At 44.3% G+C, this 17,635-nt stretch overlaps 4 protein-coding genes across 4 annotated transcripts; 3 read left to right on the top strand and 1 right to left on the bottom strand.

Moving 5' to 3' along the window:
- The first annotated feature begins 398 nt into the window (after nt 1-398).
- Nucleotides 399-3,149, top strand: LOC139345489 (fibrinogen gamma chain-like). Its single transcript, XM_070984098.1, has 5 exons — nt 399-492; nt 810-943; nt 2,134-2,318; nt 2,481-2,758; nt 2,962-3,149. Exons 1-5 carry the CDS (start codon nt 399-401, stop codon nt 3,147-3,149), a joined length of 879 nt encoding a protein of 292 aa, XP_070840199.1.
- A 2,166-nt stretch (nt 3,150-5,315) lies between these two features.
- plrg1 (pleiotropic regulator 1) lies at nt 5,316-10,956 on the top strand. The gene is made up of 15 exons (XM_070980116.1): nt 5,316-5,472; nt 5,686-5,792; nt 6,195-6,331; nt 6,535-6,588; nt 6,675-6,768; nt 7,503-7,593; nt 7,701-7,799; nt 7,917-8,009; nt 8,551-8,700; nt 8,792-8,893; nt 9,004-9,106; nt 9,221-9,329; nt 9,888-10,027; nt 10,157-10,350; nt 10,442-10,956. Exons 1-15 carry the CDS (start codon nt 5,464-5,466, stop codon nt 10,499-10,501), a joined length of 1,542 nt encoding a protein of 513 aa, XP_070836217.1. The 5' UTR covers nt 5,316-5,463; the 3' UTR covers nt 10,502-10,956.
- LOC139349613 (uncharacterized) lies at nt 10,616-15,922 on the bottom strand. Its single transcript, XM_070990547.1, has 6 exons — nt 13,751-15,922; nt 11,896-12,047; nt 11,614-11,814; nt 11,333-11,538; nt 10,998-11,138; nt 10,616-10,824 (listed from the first exon to the last, which is right to left on the bottom strand). Exons 2-6 carry the CDS (start codon nt 12,030-12,032, stop codon nt 10,616-10,618), a joined length of 894 nt encoding a protein of 297 aa, XP_070846648.1. The 5' UTR covers nt 12,033-12,047; nt 13,751-15,922.
- On the top strand, nt 13,588-16,617 carry LOC139349603 (protocadherin-23-like). The gene is made up of 2 exons (XM_070990536.1): nt 13,588-15,343; nt 16,606-16,617. Exons 1-2 carry the CDS (start codon nt 13,598-13,600, stop codon nt 16,615-16,617), a joined length of 1,758 nt encoding a protein of 585 aa, XP_070846637.1. The 5' UTR covers nt 13,588-13,597.
- Nucleotides 16,618-17,635: the final 1,018 nt, after the last annotated feature.

Below are 17,635 nucleotides of genomic sequence, written 5' to 3'. Positions count from 1 at the left end.
GAACAATTTGTAACAGGAACTTGAAACAATTGCCAATTTGATTCAGCCGCCCACGCCTTCAGGTCAATGAAAACCATCTGTCCTCACCCACACAATGAGGACTGAAGTCAGATCAAGAGAGAGACATTTTTCCACTCACTCCTCTTTCCCCTGTAGACACTGGAAGTCAAAATCACTCCTGACATTAAAAAAAATACACTCAAATTTAATAATGTATCCCAAATTTGATCCAACATTTGTTTCCTTTGCTCCTTTTTTTAATTTCATTATCCTCTAATTCTTGTTCTACTGTGTAAAACATCTTAAGGCTCAACTGTTTTGTACTTCTCACTGTGGAAGAAATGTGTTTCCCTCTTTCCAGTGAGCTCCAGAATTTGATCTCATCCATTGAGACAAAAATGTCGGACTTGAAACAACTCTCCTCTCAGCTGCAGCAGAAATGCAATGAGTCCTGCAAAGGCACAGCTGAGATCCAGACCGCCACAGGAACAGGTTAAAAAAAATAAATAAAAAATAAAAGCAATTCATTGAATCTCAGGCTGTTCCAATTCCACAAGAAGTTTCTCAATCATGGCTCAAATGAACAACATTTGTCCTTGGTTACAGACTAAAATCAATATGGCGCATCAGTGCAAAGTAAACACATTTATTCTAGATGTAATTTGCTTCAAGTAGGTCATTTCTAAACTATGTGGTTAAAAGAAATGTGGACAAAAAACATGATGATTTGGGTCTTGATTTTTAATAAACAGCATTAGTCTGGAATGAATCAGACCTCTTTTACATTGTAAGTCTGTTTTCTTCATCAGACTGCCAGGACATTGCTAACAAAGGCGCCACCACCAGCGGTCTTTACTATGTGACACCATCGAGAGCCACCGAGAAGTTCCTGGTCTATTGTGAGATTGACAGCTCTGGCCGTGGTTTCACAGTAATACAGAGGGTACGCTTCATATGAATGATTACGGAAAAATTACTCTTTACTGTTTTCATTTTGTACCGATGATTCCTAAGCATTACTTTCTCAAAGAATTACAACTTAATCCCCAGAAAAAAAAATCTGAAATGAGTCCTGAAAGCAAACAACTGATCATAAAGAAAGAAAAAAAAAAAAAGAAAACTGACTAAATAAAACTAAGTCTAAACAAATGGGTGTTGAGCTGCTTTTTAAAGGTGTCAGCAGACCTTGAGTCCAATGGGAGAGCTTTCCAAAGTTGAGGAACAACAACCTCAAACACACAGTCTCCTTTTTTTCTTGGGCCAAAGAACAATCAACAATTCCTGATTAGGTATTTTAGGGCTGCAGTACCTTGTTAATGAAGCCTGGTGCCTGACCACGCAAGGCCCTTCACGAGAACATGCTCCTCCTCCGATAGTAGAAAGAGGAACGAACCAGTTAGTTTACTTGCTGGCCAAGACTCAAAGCCTGGCCCATAGAAATAAAAAGATTATGGAGGGTAAGTTTTACAGAAGATGATCAGAGCCAAGGCTTCCCATCATCTTTGGGACAATCTTTTTTGCAGTTGAGGCAATTCAGTAGAACAGACAGTTTTTCCACATTTTGAAGTTTAAATGAAATGTATAATTGAATATCATCTGCATAACAGTGGTAGGCAATACCTTTAAAAGGAGGTATTATCTGCTGGAGAGGAAGCATGTACAAAGCAAACAGCTGTGTACCCAGGACAGAACCATGGGGAACACCACAGGACACACCAGATACCCCACCAGTCTAGTCTTTGTAGGAGCAACTTTTTTTCCAGGAATGAAAGGCAGTGATTATTAAGAAATTGAACTCCACATCATGATTCTACAGGGCTTGACGGAGGGTTGAACCTTGTGTTTTGATCTCTGAAGATGCAATGCCTTCCGGAGTGTCATTGACATTTTCTTAACCTCTTTTTGACAATTTATTTCATCATAAATAACTGAAAGAGACAAAACATAAAAGTCGACGCAGTGTAGCAACTTTTAAATGCTGTGAATGTAAATGCAAACACTAACGAGTTGTGAACAGTTTTCATACAGTCCCTTAGTGAACCAGCTTTCAAATCTGTCAGGATTTAACAAACATTTTGTTGATTAACTGCAGAAATGGGAGATCAGAAATTTTGATCCAGGTTTTTTCCACAGAGACGCGATGGCAGCGTGGACTTCAACAAGGACTGGGTCCAGTACAAGAATGGCTTTGGAGATCTGTCATCAGACGACACCACAGAGTTCTGGCTCGGCAATGAGAAGGTGTATCTGCTGACTGCCAGTTCAATCATTCCAACTGTGCTGAGGATAGAGCTTGTTGACTGGGACGGCAACAAAAGGTACACACACACACATTAATAGTTTATGCAAGAGGAGAGCAAAGGGACTCTCTGACAAGTCAAACATGACCCTGATGATGAGGTTTGCTTTGAAGAGAAAAAAATGACTCAGCAGGTTATAATGAGCTAACATTAATCCTCTCTGTGGCCTCCTCGCTTCAGGTATGCTGACTACACCATGTTCAGAGTCGGGTCAGAGGCCGACATGTACCGTCTAACATACGGTTACTACTTTGGCGGCGACGCCGGAGATGCTTTTGATGGCTTTGACTTCGGCGATGATCCCAGCGACAAGTTCTACACATCTCACAACGGCATGCAGTTCAGCACCTTCGACAAGGACAACGACAAGTATGACGGCAACTGTGCTCAGCAGGACGGCTGTGGCTGGTGGATGAACAGATGTCATGCTGCAAATTTGAACGGCAAATACTACCAGGGTAAGACCACATGGCTAAAAACTAGCGCCAAGCCCTTTAATTGGTGTTCATTTGCACAATTAGTGCCGTTTAAGGCCCAAAAACTCTGTTTTATTAACAAACCACTGGTGCCCACATGCACAAAGACACTTGTTATCTAAGCACATATGTGAGTAAAAATCATCCGATGTCCGCTCTGAACTGTCTGTGTTCTCTTCATGTAGGTGGCAGGTACACAGAAAAGGATGCAGGAGAATTTGGTTATGACAACGGCATTATTTGGGTCACATGGCACAACCGCTGGTACTCCCTGAAAGAGACCACCATGAAGCTCATTCCCCTCAGCCGCATCACAGCAGGCGGTGGACAGCAAGCTGGGGTCAAACAGTTCGGTGGACTTGGAGATTCTTAAAAAGCAGACTGATGTGGATGCAGTTAACAAGTTGAGCACAACAGCTGTAAAATGAAATAAGAAATGAAATTAGAGGCCTTCATGGAAAGTTTCTGACTTAAATGTTCAGATTTTCCTTTGCTTCTTCTGTCTGTTTGGAGCTCTAAATAAATGTCTTTTCTTTTCTTTTCTTTTCTTTTCTTTTCTTTTCTTAATTAACAGACAAACAAGGAATGTCTTTTCTTAATCAATTATGGTTTGTCATTACTTCACGGGACACTCTTAGTTTGGACTGAATGGCTGCCAGCCCAGAGACAAAGTTCATGTGAAATGCAGCTGTTCTGTAAAACAACATGGAGATGAGACAAACCTTGTTAAAAGAAATACACTAGAATAACATACTGTATGTGTCAGAATGAGCAGAAATACAGACATGTATGTGAGGCAACAGCCTTGAACGCTGTCCAATATAATCAACACCACGTTCATTCACTGTCAATAAAATTATTTTTTCTCAAATGCAGAATTTGTTACAGAACCTAAAACTTGGATCACATGATGATCTGCAGGAGTTTCTCACTTTCTGATCATTTTCAGGACACCATGTCATGTTCTTAAGCAACAAAAGCATCCCATCTGTGGCCCATTGACCTACTTTGAATGGGCACTTAAAACATAACAGTATGAATTTTATTTACCAAGCATTTAATTAAGTTATTTAAAATGAAGTGCCATTCATAGAGTCTTATCATTATCGTTAGCTGGTTTGAAAAAAGAAAGAAACCGTCAACTCGATTTGCTGTTCTGCAGGCTGTAATCCTCCGAAATGTTTCTTCAGCATTGATTTTGATTTATTTGTACAGCAAATTACTTGTGCAATCAGTATTGTTTTTTTTATTTTCCTAACTAAAACCTTAGTTTACACTTTACAGCCCGACCTAGTCAGGTTATTTACATAAATTATAACTTGCTCCACACTTAATTTTCTGGGGTTGACTCCAAAATATATCACTTTCAGCTGGAATAATATCAGCTGAGAGTAACTGTAGGAATTATACAGTTAAATTTTCACTGACCGAGTTCTTATCAGAACGTCACTGTTGACATATTTATTTTGATCCACTTTTGAACAGTTTATCTGCTTTGCATTGTGTTCTAGTCCTGTTTGTCCACATGCATCATCACAACCAGTCCAAATTCCACCTGGCTCGTTGAACATGGTTGTGCCAAATCTCAAATGCCTTTGTATCACCCAACACTGATTTTAAAAATAGTATGATTGAAAAAAGCTGCTATAAAGCCTAAAGTCCATAAGTGTTTTTGAGATTCGTCTCACAATAAAAGAGCAAAACTTGCAAGGAGAATTTTGGTCCGAAACAAGATTGTTTGATTATGTTTAGTCCTCCAACATGGCAACCCACGCACTTTGCACCAACTGGGTACATGTTTTGGCACAGAAAGATTGGATAACCATTAATCAGTGTACTCTAGCCTGGTACATGAGGCAGAAAAAACAAAATTTGGCCTGCGCTCAAGGTAAGTTATACTATTGTAAACATATTTACAGCGGTCAAAAATATTGGTAAAATTCACTTAAAGTATCAAAGTACTTTAAGTCCTTGTTCTGCAGCAAAGTGTCCCTAGTGACTGATATATTGATATGTATGATGTTATAATTGTCAGTACATATTATATTATATTATATTATATTATATTATATTATATTATATTATATTATATTATATTATATTATATTATATTATATTATATACTTAACATACTTAGTGAGTAGTAGCAGTTCTGTCATTATGTAGCCCAGTGGTTCCCAGTCTAGGAGTCAAGATTAGGGGTCGTGAGATGATTAATGGGGTTGGAATGGAGAAAAAACAAATTTTAGGTTCACCATTTGTTGTCATTTGTTTTCTGACCTTTTCTCTAATCTTTGCTTTTTTGGATCATGGATAGTTTGAACAGTTAATTAAATTAAAGCTCGTGAGAAGTTTTGAGGGGAAATGTCTGTTTGGTGAAACTGGAACAACTAAAAATTCTGAATGTTTACATTTCTGGGACCCATTATTTTGCAAAAGTAGAAAAGAAAGTTTGGGTTTCTTGTTCAGCTTGTCCGTTGCACAGCCTTACACTTCCTGATCGCTAGGAGGCGCTAGCAAAAAGCTAGCTTCCGTTGTTGTTGTTTACTTCCGGGTCGTCGAGTTGTCGGTCTGTGTTGGTGGTCATGTTTTTGGGATTGTGATATATTTTGGAGTGCGACCAGCTGTAATCACTGAAAAAAAGTCTTTTCTTCGCCTGTGGTGTTTTCTGTGCGTGTGCCGCCACGATGAGTGAGGTAAGCCGAGGTTTGAAGTGTTTTCGTGGCTTATTCTTTTCTCCCGCTTCGCCGCTGCCCAATGTATACCACGTTGGGTCCGGCTAATTGCTGGACCGCGTCACCTCAACGATACGTTTTCTTATTTATATGCAAGGATAGTCGTTTATAAACATTGTCGTCTTTGTAAGTTGGTAAATATCATTTATTTAAGACACATATTTATTTCCACAGGATGTCCAGAAGCACTCAGTCCACACTCTGGTCTTCAGATCTCTCAAAAGGACGCATGATATGTTTGTGTCTGACCATGCGAAACCCGTCGCACTGGATGATGAAAGGTAATCCTGGCTGATCGCGTTAATACCTGGGGTAGAAGTATTTGGATTAGATTTCCTTGTGTCAAGTGCATTAAAGGACTCACAAATCTTAAACTGGGTTTAAAACCATCCTTGGTCTCCATGTGTTAGTCTCGTCCAGCCTTGAGTAGTTTAGCGTTATTGCAGCAGTTTTTCTGTAGACTGATGTGGTCAATGTCGGGAAAAAGAACAATTAAATTGCCCCGATTTTTTGTTTTCATGATAATAATAAATGTTTGAGAGATCTTCTTCGTGGACTAAATTATCTCTTGTAGCTTTTTGAAAATTTTAACTTGTGGAATATGGAAGATTAGGGAGATAATAATTATTTACCTGAGTGAGCACAGAAGTGATTTTTTTGAGCTTCGTCTCCTGTTTTTCCAGCTTCCAGTTAAAGATGGATGTGAAACTGAAAGCGGAGTACGGTGCAGTTTTACACATGCCTGTCCTGAAGGAAGGGAAAAACCGGGTGTCACAGCTTCCTGGCAGCATGCACGGCCTGCAGAGCGTCACACAGCCGGGTGAGGATGAAACAAACACTGCGCGTTACCTCAGTGTGATGACACGTCTATTTTATGCTGCTTGATACTAGAAGTATTATTCAGTCCGCTGCATTTCAGAGGTAGATATTGTCTCTCCTATGGCTCCAGAAAGGCCAGTACACATAAATGTTTTCTATCTTATTTGGGTTAATTTGAAGATAATGTTCTTGTTTGTCATTCAGGGGATGAGCCTGATTACCTGATCGCCGGGACACATGCTTATCCCTCTGGACCTGGTAAATACTCTGCTATGTATTTAACCAAGCTACATGCTTGTGGCAGCATTATTCTCGTGTTCACATCAGTGTTTTTCCTTCAAAAGGAGTCGCTTTGACTGCTGACACACAGACGCACAGGAATCCAAGCGAGGCAGGAGTCCACTCCATGGCGCTGGCTTTGCCGCCGTCGCAGGCCAGGTGGGTTTTTCCTCCACAGTGTGTAAACTGAGAGAGTGATTGTTAGAAACAACCCAGATTGAGCACATTTTCGCAGCTTTTTCAGGATCTTGACACAGCTGAGTTTGCAGAGGGTCAGATGGAAAGTTTAGGAATAATTTCTGAGAGAAGAAATTTTGGAAATTCAGCACAATGTAAAAAATTCTGCATTTTAATAGTAACGTTCGAGGGAGCAATATAAGCTCTTGTGTCATGTTTTGGCTAAAAGTATACCCATGCACTGCGTTCACATGTGCCAGAGTCTGAGGTTCAGGTTTTCACTCAAAAACCGGTGACATAGATCCGTGGACTGAACATATTTGACATTTTTTCTGGTAGTTCAGCGAGCCAGCAGAGTAGTTTAAAGCAAAGGACTCTGTTTATAACTTGTTAACATCTTCTGCTGGTTTTGGCTTGCTGGCAGGTGCCAAGTAGCCTGACTGAGCGTGCTAATTGAGGAGTTTTAATTGATCTGTTTCCAGTCATCCTTCACTCAACTGTTGATTTTTAGATTTCCATCAGCACCACTCTGCGCATGATAGGGTACGAGGTTTGGTTCGGTCTACATGTGACGTTGTAAATGCAAGCCGAGCAAATAAGCCCTATATTTCCATGTTAATACCATTATTTCTCATAAAGTCCTGTTGCTCTGCCACCATAAACACAACTTATTCATCTGCAGTATGAACAACATTCACATTGTTGCTGAATTTTAGGCAGGACGCGAGCCGCACCGCCGCCAGCATCGGCGACATCCATCGACACGCAGGCGGAGGGGAGAGAGCTCACCCTCCATCCAGCGCTCTGGTTGGTCACAGTGTATTTCCACATTCGCCTCATGTCATAGCTTGTTTAACCTTTCTATGAAATCCCAGAAAGAAATGCTGAGCTGGTGACGAATGTCTCTGTTTCAGTCACTCATGGAGGGAGGCGGCACCAGAAATTCCTCGCTCATGAGGAAAGCACCAACCATGCCCAAACCCCAGTGGCATCCACCGTGGAAGCTGTTTCGGGTAACTACGCTTCGTTTAGCTTTTTGTTTTGTTTTCCTTTGTTTGTGGGCGTACTTGACACGGCGATGTCAAACTGTGGCCCGCGTTCATTTTGAACACAGTGTGTTTATCTGCCAGGTCATCAGCGGCCACCTCGGCTGGGTGAGGTCCATCGCCGTGGAGCCTGGGAATCAGTGGTTCGTCACAGGGTCTGCCGATCGAACCATAAAGGTGAGGAAAGCTGGGAGTAATCTCAATTTCTGGTATAAAATGTAAAAAAAAAAAACCACAAAATGTTACCCTGAAGTTTTATGCTTCAAGTGTCCTGATGTATAAAAATAATACAAATTATGAGCATGAAATCTCCTTTTTGACTTTGAGAACAGTGATTTCAACTCTACTCAGTTTTATTTACGCATTTATCACATAGCATTAACTGAAGGTCTGCTTTCTGTCTCCGGAGCTTTCAGCTGTGTTCTTCAAGTTTGGCTCAGTCGTCAGAGAGTCGCCTCAGCTTAATCTCTGATTCAGACTGAGATGCAGTTGAAAAAGATGAAAATGTGAATTTAATCTGTTGTACTTTAAGTAAGCTTATGCATGCTGGAATGATTGGCAGCAGCATTATTACACACACCGCAAAGCAACATAAAAAGCACGTTTTCAGCATCTACAACTGCAGAAGTCCCATCTGCCACCACAGGGGGGCAGTGTAGAGACACTGTTTCTGGAAATCATCGTTAATGCCCATAATATGACCTGCTCGTTTCCTCAGATCTGGGACCTGGCCAGCGGGAAACTGAAACTCTCCCTGACTGGACACATCAGTACAGTGCGTGGTGTGGCGGTCAGCAGCCGCAGCCCCTACCTGTTCTCCTGTGGAGAAGACAAGCAAGTCAAGTGTTGGGATCTGGAGTATAACAAGGTGTGACGGTGTAATGAGAGGGAGGCTAATGCGATGAGTTACTTTAAAACGAGTGTGTGGCTCACATTGTTCTCCTGACAACGTGCATTAGGTCATCAGGCACTACCACGGACACCTCAGCGCTGTGTACGATTTAGACCTCCACCCAACGATCGACGTGCTGGTGACGTGCAGCAGAGATGCCACAGCAAGGGTGAGCTCATGCTTTGCATGTTTGCATGAATATGTTCTGAGTATGAGGTGTGAGTAATGAGGCCTCTGCATGGCTCATTAATTCATCTCCCGTCTTCTCCGTCCCTGCAGGTGTGGGACATCAGGACAAAAGCCAACGTGCACACGCTGACCGGCCACACCAACACTGTGGCCACGGTCAGATGTCAGGCTGCAGAACCGCAAGTCATCACTGGTAAACTCTTCTTTTCTTTTCCAACCAATGATTCTGTATCATCACTACGTGTTCGAGCTGCAGCTCGTTGGCTCGCCTTCGTTAATCTCAGCTGACTGATTTAACCTCCCGCAGGCAGCCACGACTCAACCATCAGGCTGTGGGATTTGATCGCTGGAAAAACCAGAGCGACTCTGACAAACCACAAGAAGTCTGTCCGAACTATCGTGCTGCATCCCAGACAGTAAGTGTCCTCAGCCAGCGTTGATGGTGTGGCTGGTCGGTGTTACACGTAGAGCTGAAGCAGTCAGGTCATCATCGACAGTTTAATATTTGATCAGGTCACCAAGTAAATATGCTAAACATCAGCTGGCTTCATCCAATCATGTGTTCACAAAGTGGTGAACCTCACTTATGAACCACTGAGCTTTTCCAGGATGCCCCTTTCATACCCAATCATGATCCTCTCACCTGTTACCAATGAGCCTGTTTACCTGTGGGACGATCCAAACAGGTGTTTTTGGAGCGTTCCACATCTTTCCCAGTCTGTGAAACGTGTTGCTGCATCAGATTCAGAATGTCTTATCTAGCATATGTTTTACACAGCTTTGTATCATGCTGAATAAATTTGTGGTTTGAATTTTTGAATTTCTGCGACTGACTTGAGTGAAAGGAGTAAAATCGAAAAATGAAAGAACAAATGGATCAATAATAAAACATAAGCCCCTGCAGGACGCCGTTATTCAAACAGATGAAGTGTTTGCCGTATGCTTAACGTCATCTCATCTCCTGTGTTGCGCAGATACACGTTTGCCTCTGGTTCTGCTGATAACATCAAACAGTGGATGTTTCCAGATGGAAACTTCATCCAGAACCTGTCGGGCCACAACGCCATCATCAACACCCTCGCTGTGAACTCTGACGGCGTGCTGGTCTCTGGAGGTACTCACATCGAGCCAGTTCGCGTTTCAACAACAGAAAACGTTTCACTTTAAGTTCTTAATCGCAGTTTTTTTTATCCGCGTTCGTGCTGAAACCTGATCCGTCGTGCGCTTTCTGTTCGCCCTTTAGCCGACAATGGAACCATCCACATGTGGGATTGGAGGACGGGCTACAACTTCCAGCGCATTCACGCGGCCGTGCAGCCTGGATCTCTGGACAGCGAGTCGGGCATCTTCGCCTGCATTTTCGACCACTCGGAGAGCAGGCTGATCACCGCCGAGGCTGACAAGACCATCAAAGTGTACAAGGAGGACGACATGGCTGTGAGTCAGGCTGTCGTGTTTCAAGCCAGTTTAGACTGGAGCGTTCGCTCCCCGGCAGCAGAGTCTAACAACCCTGTTTTCTTTCTTGCAGACGGAGGAAAGCCATCCGATCAACTGGAAACCAGAGATCCTAAAGAGAAAAAGATTCTAGTCATTTTTATTTGTCTTGTCACAGTTTATTTCCACCAAATGTCGATACACTCATCAAGTTTTCGCTTCCTACTACGTTTCCCATCTGGCAACCCTGAAGTTCAAGCGTCCCCTGTTACTCTATAAACCACTTGCAGTCTTCAGTGTACGATGTAAGTCCGACCAGGTGGCCGTTTCGGACCGCCATGAAGCTCCCCGAGTGTTTGTTCTTGATGATGACGGTCCTGTGGTGGCTCTGGTCTGTCTGGTCCACCAGCAGCAGCCACTCTTCAGACTCGGACAGGCTGGCGTCGGAGTAGACCTGGTTCCTGCCGGGGTCAAACCCTGCCAGTGTGTTGAAGAATTAGCTTTTTGTATGGACTCAACAGACGCGGAAACGAGCGTTGCCCCTTTTTTCCGGCTTGCAATGTGAAGTTTATTTTGCTCCATTTAATAAAAAAGACATTTTCCACATACTTCCTGTTTGCTTTGTCCCTTTAAGGTCAGTGTCTGCTTACCGAGGTATCTGCTGGTGACAACGTTCCTGTAGTATTTGCAGCCGCTGGCTTTAATCTCCTCCCAGTAACAATGATCTCCAGGCGCCTCGTTGAGCTCCACCTTGTATCTGCTGTCACCGGCCAGGTGGGTCAGCTGCTCACCTGTGAAGACGCCAAACTTTAGAAACCTGCATCGTCACGTCTCAACGTAGATTGGTTTTCAGATTAAAGGCTTCACCCCAGTTATGTATCTAACCAACAAATGTCCCAGTTTAACCTGGATAGTTGTAATTTGTCCATATGAAAACATTCCTCAGAGGCGAATTTTTCTTCTTCGGTGGTTTTTCTCTGTCTACCTGACTCATGGATGTAGAGCTTGGAGAGAGCGTGGCGAAAGCCTCGGCCCGGTTTCTTCTTCAGGTGGGGCTTCGATGGTTCCGGCTGATCCACCGACTCTCTCGGAGGCTCTTCAACTGCCAGGAGGTGACCGGCGTTGAACATGATCTCCTCCTCCAGGGAACTGAGGCACATCTCAAAGTGCTCGTCATCCTTCTCTGCATTTCTGAATGATGGTTAACAGCAGATGAGGATGAGTGCTTTAAGAGTGTGTCACCTGTCCCCTCTGACAGCTCCTCACCTGAAGTCCAGCCACAGCAGGCCTGCAGTGATCAGTCCCAGCCACTCGCTGGCCTCCCAGTTGTTGGCCAGCATGACTGGCACGATGATGACCTCCCTGGTGTCGGCGTAGTTCAGCTCCTTCTTGCAGCTGCGGGACGCCTGGTAAGCCGGGGTCATGAAGGGGCAAATGACCACGGCCTCCTCCACACCTGCCGCCATCCTGAAAACACACCGCATTTAAAAAGACCACATGGATGTGGATGTATTTTAGGAGGTTTTAACGACGCTCCTCTGCACTCACGAGTCGTTTATGTTCCCCGTCACCCCTCCTTCAATGTCCATCCACACCGGCAGACCGTCGTCTCTGAGGCGGTCGTAGATCCTCTTCACCAGAGCCTGGTCGTCCCACTGGTAGGAGAGCATAATGTGAGTGGGCATTTTCCCTCCTCTTCACTGAAAACGAGTGAGAAAACAATCCTGTGTGAAGCTTCTGCCGTGAAGCTTTTACAGTTTGTGGAGTTGCTGAACGAAGCGACCCAAACAAAAGGAGGCTTGGTCGCTCTGCTGCTTGTTTACTCAGGTAACAGCTCAGGTTACATCTGTTGCTTAGTTACAGCTTGCAAGCACAGGTGGGAGGATGCATGATGGGTACTAAGTCCTGCAGGACCAGTAGGATAATTAAGACACCTCATAGATTTTTAATGTCATATTTAATACATATTTAACAATTTGTGCTGTGACAAATGGACTGGAACTTTAATCGATATGGATTACAGGTGTCGCATTTTGGATTGATTACCTGTTATGGAACCAAAATTTTTCCCTGTTTGGTGTTATTCTGAGCTAAAGAAACACAAAATAAATTTATTTTAAAATCAGTCAATTCTTTTACTTGGAAAATGGAAAATGCGCAGAAAAGTAAACAGAAATGACATGTCCTCGTTACGCTAATGGACTAGGACGGTTCTTCTGTAACTTAAATGTTATTTGGACAACCAGACTTTTTTTAAGGATGCAAATCTTTTCTACACATTTAAAAAGTTTGTTTTTTGCAGGTTTACAAAAGATGACACAGACTTCCATATTATGTCTGAGCATCATTTCACTTATTTGAGCCAAGTTCAGTACAAATCTGAGGTACTTGTACTTTATTATTTCAATTTTATCTCCATTCTGCTGATTTTTGACATTTTTGCTGAACTGAAGGGTCAAGTGTCTTCTCCTCTTTCTTAAGCTAAATGAACTAAACACAGTGTGGTATTAGTACTTTACTTAAGTAAAGAATCTGAATACTTGTTCCAGCACTGACTGAGCCCATAACTAACCAGATAAACTGCATTTAACTTGCTTGTCTGCGTTACAGGAAGCGGTTCTACTGCCCCCTGCAGTTCCCGCCTGTGAACAACAGAGGGAGCCACCTCAACGCTGCATACACGTGCCAAAGCTGGACCTCATCAAACCGCATTTTCACTGATTTATCGTGAGCAGTAACCGCAGCACAGCGTGTCAAATTGTATTCGCTCAGCTTTCTCACCAAAGTTCAGTCTGCACTTTTTATCCTCACATGACTTTTTTTTTCACTTTCCTTCACATTTTATGATCTTCAGCAGGTCAAACTCAGGCAGCTGTGCCACCTGACAGCACGCGGCTCAGGTAATCTCGTCGCCTATAATTAAATCTTAAGCAATCGGGGCCACAGATGGAGCCGATCAGCGTGGGACGCGCCGCCCGCCAGGAGGTGTGTTCAGTGCGCACAGTTGGTGCTCTGTGACCACTCAGCTTCTGGATGTGTGTGTGTGAGGAAGACCGGGGCATTTGCGCTGCTAGATGTGCGGATTTATAGTCTGCGAAATCACGCTGGGAAACAAGCTGCGGAAATATTGCGATGGAGAATGACCGCTGGCTGCGCAAGAGCGGCGCGTTTACCTGCTCTTGCTCTAAAATGTGACTGAGAGGTGTGACACGGAAATATGTAGACTAACTTCGCCGAAGAGCTCGAAGCCATGTACGAAGGGGCAATGGGTCGCAAAAATGCCGCAACTTCGCTCCTGCGGGCGCTCGTCGTTTCGCTGCTTTGCGCGCAGTCGCTCGGACAGGTGTTCAACCTGACGCTGTCCATTAAGGAGGGTTTGCCTGCTAAAACCATCGTTGGAGACCTGGGAGCGGTATTAAGCAGGCCAAGCACCGGATTCTTCATCTCAGAGAGCAGGGACTCGTATGTGTTCAGAGATCTGGAGATCGACGCGGACACGGGCATCATCTCCACCGCTGTGGTCCTGGACAGAGAGAGCAGAGATAAGTACGAGTTTGCGGCCGCCACCCTCACAGGTGAGATGATAAAGGTGAAAATAGAGGTGAAGGATGTGAACGATCACTCGCCTGTGTTTCCCTCAAAGGAGGTTGACTTGGAAGTATCAGAGCTGAGCCCCCCGGGGAGTCCGTTTCAGCTTGAAGGTGCTAAAGATGAGGATGAGGGGGAGTTTGGTACCCAGGGATACAGGATCACAGAGCACGAGATGGCAGACTTATTCCACCTGGAGTATCGCAGTGGATCCGAGGACCACCTGAGCCTGGATCTCATCCTCATGAGCAAACTAGACCGAGAAACACAGGACTTCTACTCCCTCACCATTGAGGCCTTTGATGGAGGCATCCCAGCCAGGACGGGGACCCTCCGGGTGAACATCCACATCCTGGACGAGAACGACAACCCTCCTGTGTTCAACCAGACCGAATACCACACCTCGCTTCCCGAGGACGCTCCGGTGATGTCTTCTGTGTGTCAGGTGCACGCCACTGACCTCGACCTGGGCGACAACGGCAGGGTCACTTATGAGATCAACAGGCGGCAGAGTGACCCAAACGAGGTCTTCTCCATCAACGAAACCAGCGGGGTGGTGTACCTCAACAAGCCGCTTGATTATGAAACTCAGGCTTTTCACGAGCTGATCATCAGCGCCAGAGACAACGGGGCTCAGCCCGAGCACAGCAGCACCTTTGTGGGCGTGAGGGTGCTGAATATCAACGATAACAGTCCCACCATCAGTGTGCTGTTTCTCAGTGAGACGGGGGACGCCGTGGTGTCAGAGGCAGCAGGGATCGGGGACTATGTTGCCCGGATTTCGGTGTCAGACTCTGACTTTGAGGAGGAGAGGGTCACTGTCGCGCTCGAGGGGGGCGATGGGAAGTTCACCCTGAAGCAGACGGATGATTTTCTCTATGCTTTGTGCGTCAATGCAGAGCTGGACCGGGAAGACAAGGACCTGTACGAGCTGAAGGTGCAAGCATCAGATTTTGGGAGCCCACGTCTGAGCAGTGAGGCGGTCTTCCTCCTGAGGGTGGCTGACACCAACGACTGCCACCCAGTGTTTGAGAAGGACGAGTACATCATCAGCATTGCCGAGGACGCTCCTCAGGGCAGTTCCCTCATCCAGATACAGGCCAGAGACTCGGATGAGGGCACCAACTCGGACGTCAGATACTCCATCCTCAAGTCCAACCAGGACAGCCTGATCAGCATCGACCCAGAGTCGGGCCTGGTCACCACGGCTGCGGCGCTGGACAGAGAGACGCAGATGGAGGTCTGGTTCCTGGTGGTGGCGGCTGATGGAGGGGAACCATCTCTGTCATCCACAGCGACAGTCACGGTGCTGGTGGAGGACGTCAATGACAACGAGCCAGTGTTCCAGCAGCAGCTGTACAACGTGTCCATACCCGAGCACAGCGACGTCGGAAGCTGCTTTTTACAAGTATGTTGGAGAATGTTTAGCTTGAAGGCTCCATGTTTTCAAAGCACTGACCCTTAGAGTGTCTTTCAATGCAAATCTTTTTATTTAATGGTCCAGATTTTGAGCTATCTGTCCCTTCAACCCTAAACACATTGAATGCAACAGAGGCCCAGCTGGACAAGGGGACACTGGGATTACATGGTCAGCGTCTTAAACTCCACAGTGCCCCTCACCAACGGTGTTGCTGCTGAGTGTTTTAAATGTATTTTTTCTATACTGTGAGCAGCACAAAGGAGCTTCCATTCATTTCCATTGTGTTGAGGTGGAGGCTGATATCTCAAAACCTGGACGACTGACACTAGAGTTGAAACAGGTAGTCTACTAGTTGGTGAGTCGACCAACAGAAAGTGAATCTGCAACATTCATTTAAACAAACATACGGCTCAAATCTCGGGAACCACAGCTCAACAAATGAACACTTACTTTGAGTTTAACAATTCTCTGTTAGACTGCGACTAGTTCGGCTTCGTAAAGAAAGCTGAAGTCAGACCAGTGGGAGCGTTCAGCTTCTTATGCTCTCTGTCTTTCTTACGTCTCATTAGACAAACGTTGCCTTCAGTCTGCGTGCACAAAGACATCAGTGTCCCCCCCTGAACACACACAACACACACACTCCCTCCAGCTCTGCGCTGTGGCTTTGATATGACAGATGCGACGCCTGGTACCACAAGCTGCAGCCCATTACAAAAGAAGCCTTATTTAACAGTTCATTTTCTGAAAACATATTTGGTATTAACTGGTCCAGTGCAAGCCTGACTTTTAAGTGTGTGTGTGCCAGGTGTGTGTTGTTTTGTATTCTTGCTTAGGTCCAAAAAAATAGTGAAAAATCACAATTTCCCAGAGCTCAAGGTGACAATAATATAAAGGAGGGAAAACAGGATATCTTTACGTTTAATGAGCTGGAAGTGTCTTATGAGTTTATTAGCTACACCAAACTAAACCGAATGCAGTCACGAACACGACTGTTCTACACACTTTTCCAGTTCCTTTATATCAATGACGTCAGGCTACGTGCCAGCAACACCTCTCTGTGTAATACAACAGCACCACAAACTACTCCAAAATTCAATCCCAGGAGTCCCAGACCTCAGCTGAAGAGGACTGAGCACTATTAAGTCTGCAGCAAATCAGATGTTTTCTTGGCTTTCTTTCTTGGGAAATTCCATGTCAAAGCTTGGAGACTGTGTTAACACTTCTAATCAGACCTTGACCTGTGTCTCTAGAAGTCCTTGTGATGAGAGCTCATGAAATCTTTGATGATATCATCTTTATGGCCAGACAGTTAGCGCTTTATCTTAAAAGAAATGTGTCTGTTGGCACAATCGGACACGAAAGGTCGGATCTGAGGCGTGTCTGCACTCGGCCCTTGACTGTCTATTGCCTTCCACTGCGCTGACACTCTTCACCTTTTGATTGTGGGGATTTTTTATGCTTTTATTATGTTGATCTACTGTGGCAGGAAAGTAATGTGAGTCTTACTGCCGCTAAACAGGGACACATGACAGGTGACGCTGAATACAGTAGCACTTCTGTTAATGGCGTGAAGCTGCTGAGGCTGAAAAATATCTGTTTTATTTCAACACTGCATGAAAAACTGCAAGAAAACAAATCTTTATATCCATAATGGAAGAATGGCTCAGCCAGTGTTAGCATGTAGCAGAAATAGCTGCTTCAAGTACATAAATACAAATGTATGGATATAAGACTTGCATATGTTTGCTGAATAAGGCCATGAAGTAGAGTCAGGAGCTCCAGAAGAAGACAGTAAGTGAAGAAAATGTGGTGACAGAAGACCTACAGTACGAAAACTAGGTCATCACTACTTTATGAAGTCAGTAGAAGATTATAATAACTTTCCTCACTGGAGCTGTGAACAGTTTTTGAGGCTTTGAGGCTTTTTTTTCTTTGGCTCTGTACACATTTAGTACTATCTTTAGTCTGGAGTAATTATTAATCTACCTGTATTTGAATAGAAAACTGTAAGAAAGGCAGTTAAAATACTACCTGTTTCATTGCTTTGATTTTACTCCACTTACTTTTTACAGTGTGGTGTTCTTCCTTATATAGTGAAGGTGGTTTGAGTGTGTATGCATACACAAGCAAGTGTAAATACAGAAGAAAATGCAAAGAAAAGAAAACAAATATTTATCAGAATTGCATTTGATTAAAGTAGTTCAGTGTGTTGATTAATTTTGTTGGCTGGGATTTGTTTATGCAGTGAGAGCGTGGACTCCTGCATAACCAGTAAAAACC

The sequence above is a fragment of the Chaetodon trifascialis genome, chromosome 2 (assembly GCF_039877785.1).
Source record: "Chaetodon trifascialis isolate fChaTrf1 chromosome 2, fChaTrf1.hap1, whole genome shotgun sequence".
Classification (NCBI taxonomy): domain Eukaryota; kingdom Metazoa; phylum Chordata; class Actinopteri; order Chaetodontiformes; family Chaetodontidae; genus Chaetodon; species Chaetodon trifascialis.
This window is presented reverse-complemented; position numbering and strand designations above follow the sequence as displayed.

Coding starts and splice junctions, on each gene's coding strand:
- LOC139345489 (XM_070984098.1), top strand. CDS start 399: ATGTCGGACTTGAAACAACTCTCCTCTCAGCTGCAGCAGAAATGCAAT. Junction 493..809: donor CCAGACCGCCACAGGAACAG/GTTAAAAAAAAT, acceptor TTTCTTCATCAG/ACTGCCAGGACATTGCTAAC. Junction 944..2,133: donor GTTTCACAGTAATACAGAGG/GTACGCTTCATA, acceptor TTTTTTCCACAG/AGACGCGATGGCAGCGTGGA.
- plrg1 (XM_070980116.1), top strand. Junction 7,800..7,916: donor CACCGTGGAAGCTGTTTCGG/GTAACTACGCTT, acceptor TTTATCTGCCAG/GTCATCAGCGGCCACCTCGG. Junction 8,894..9,003: donor GCAGAGATGCCACAGCAAGG/GTGAGCTCATGC, acceptor CCGTCCCTGCAG/GTGTGGGACATCAGGACAAA.
- LOC139349613 (XM_070990547.1), bottom strand. CDS start 12,032: ATGCCCACTCACATTATGCTCTCCTACCAGTGGGACGACCAGGCTCTG. Junction 11,539..11,613: donor CTGCTGTGGCTGGACTTCAG/GTGAGGAGCTGT, acceptor ACCATCATTCAG/AAATGCAGAGAAGGATGACG. Junction 11,139..11,332: donor GCTCTACATCCATGAGTCAG/GTAGACAGAGAA, acceptor GCGTCTTCACAG/GTGAGCAGCTGACCCACCTG.
- LOC139349603 (XM_070990536.1), top strand. CDS start 13,598: ATGTACGAAGGGGCAATGGGTCGCAAAAATGCCGCAACTTCGCTCCTG.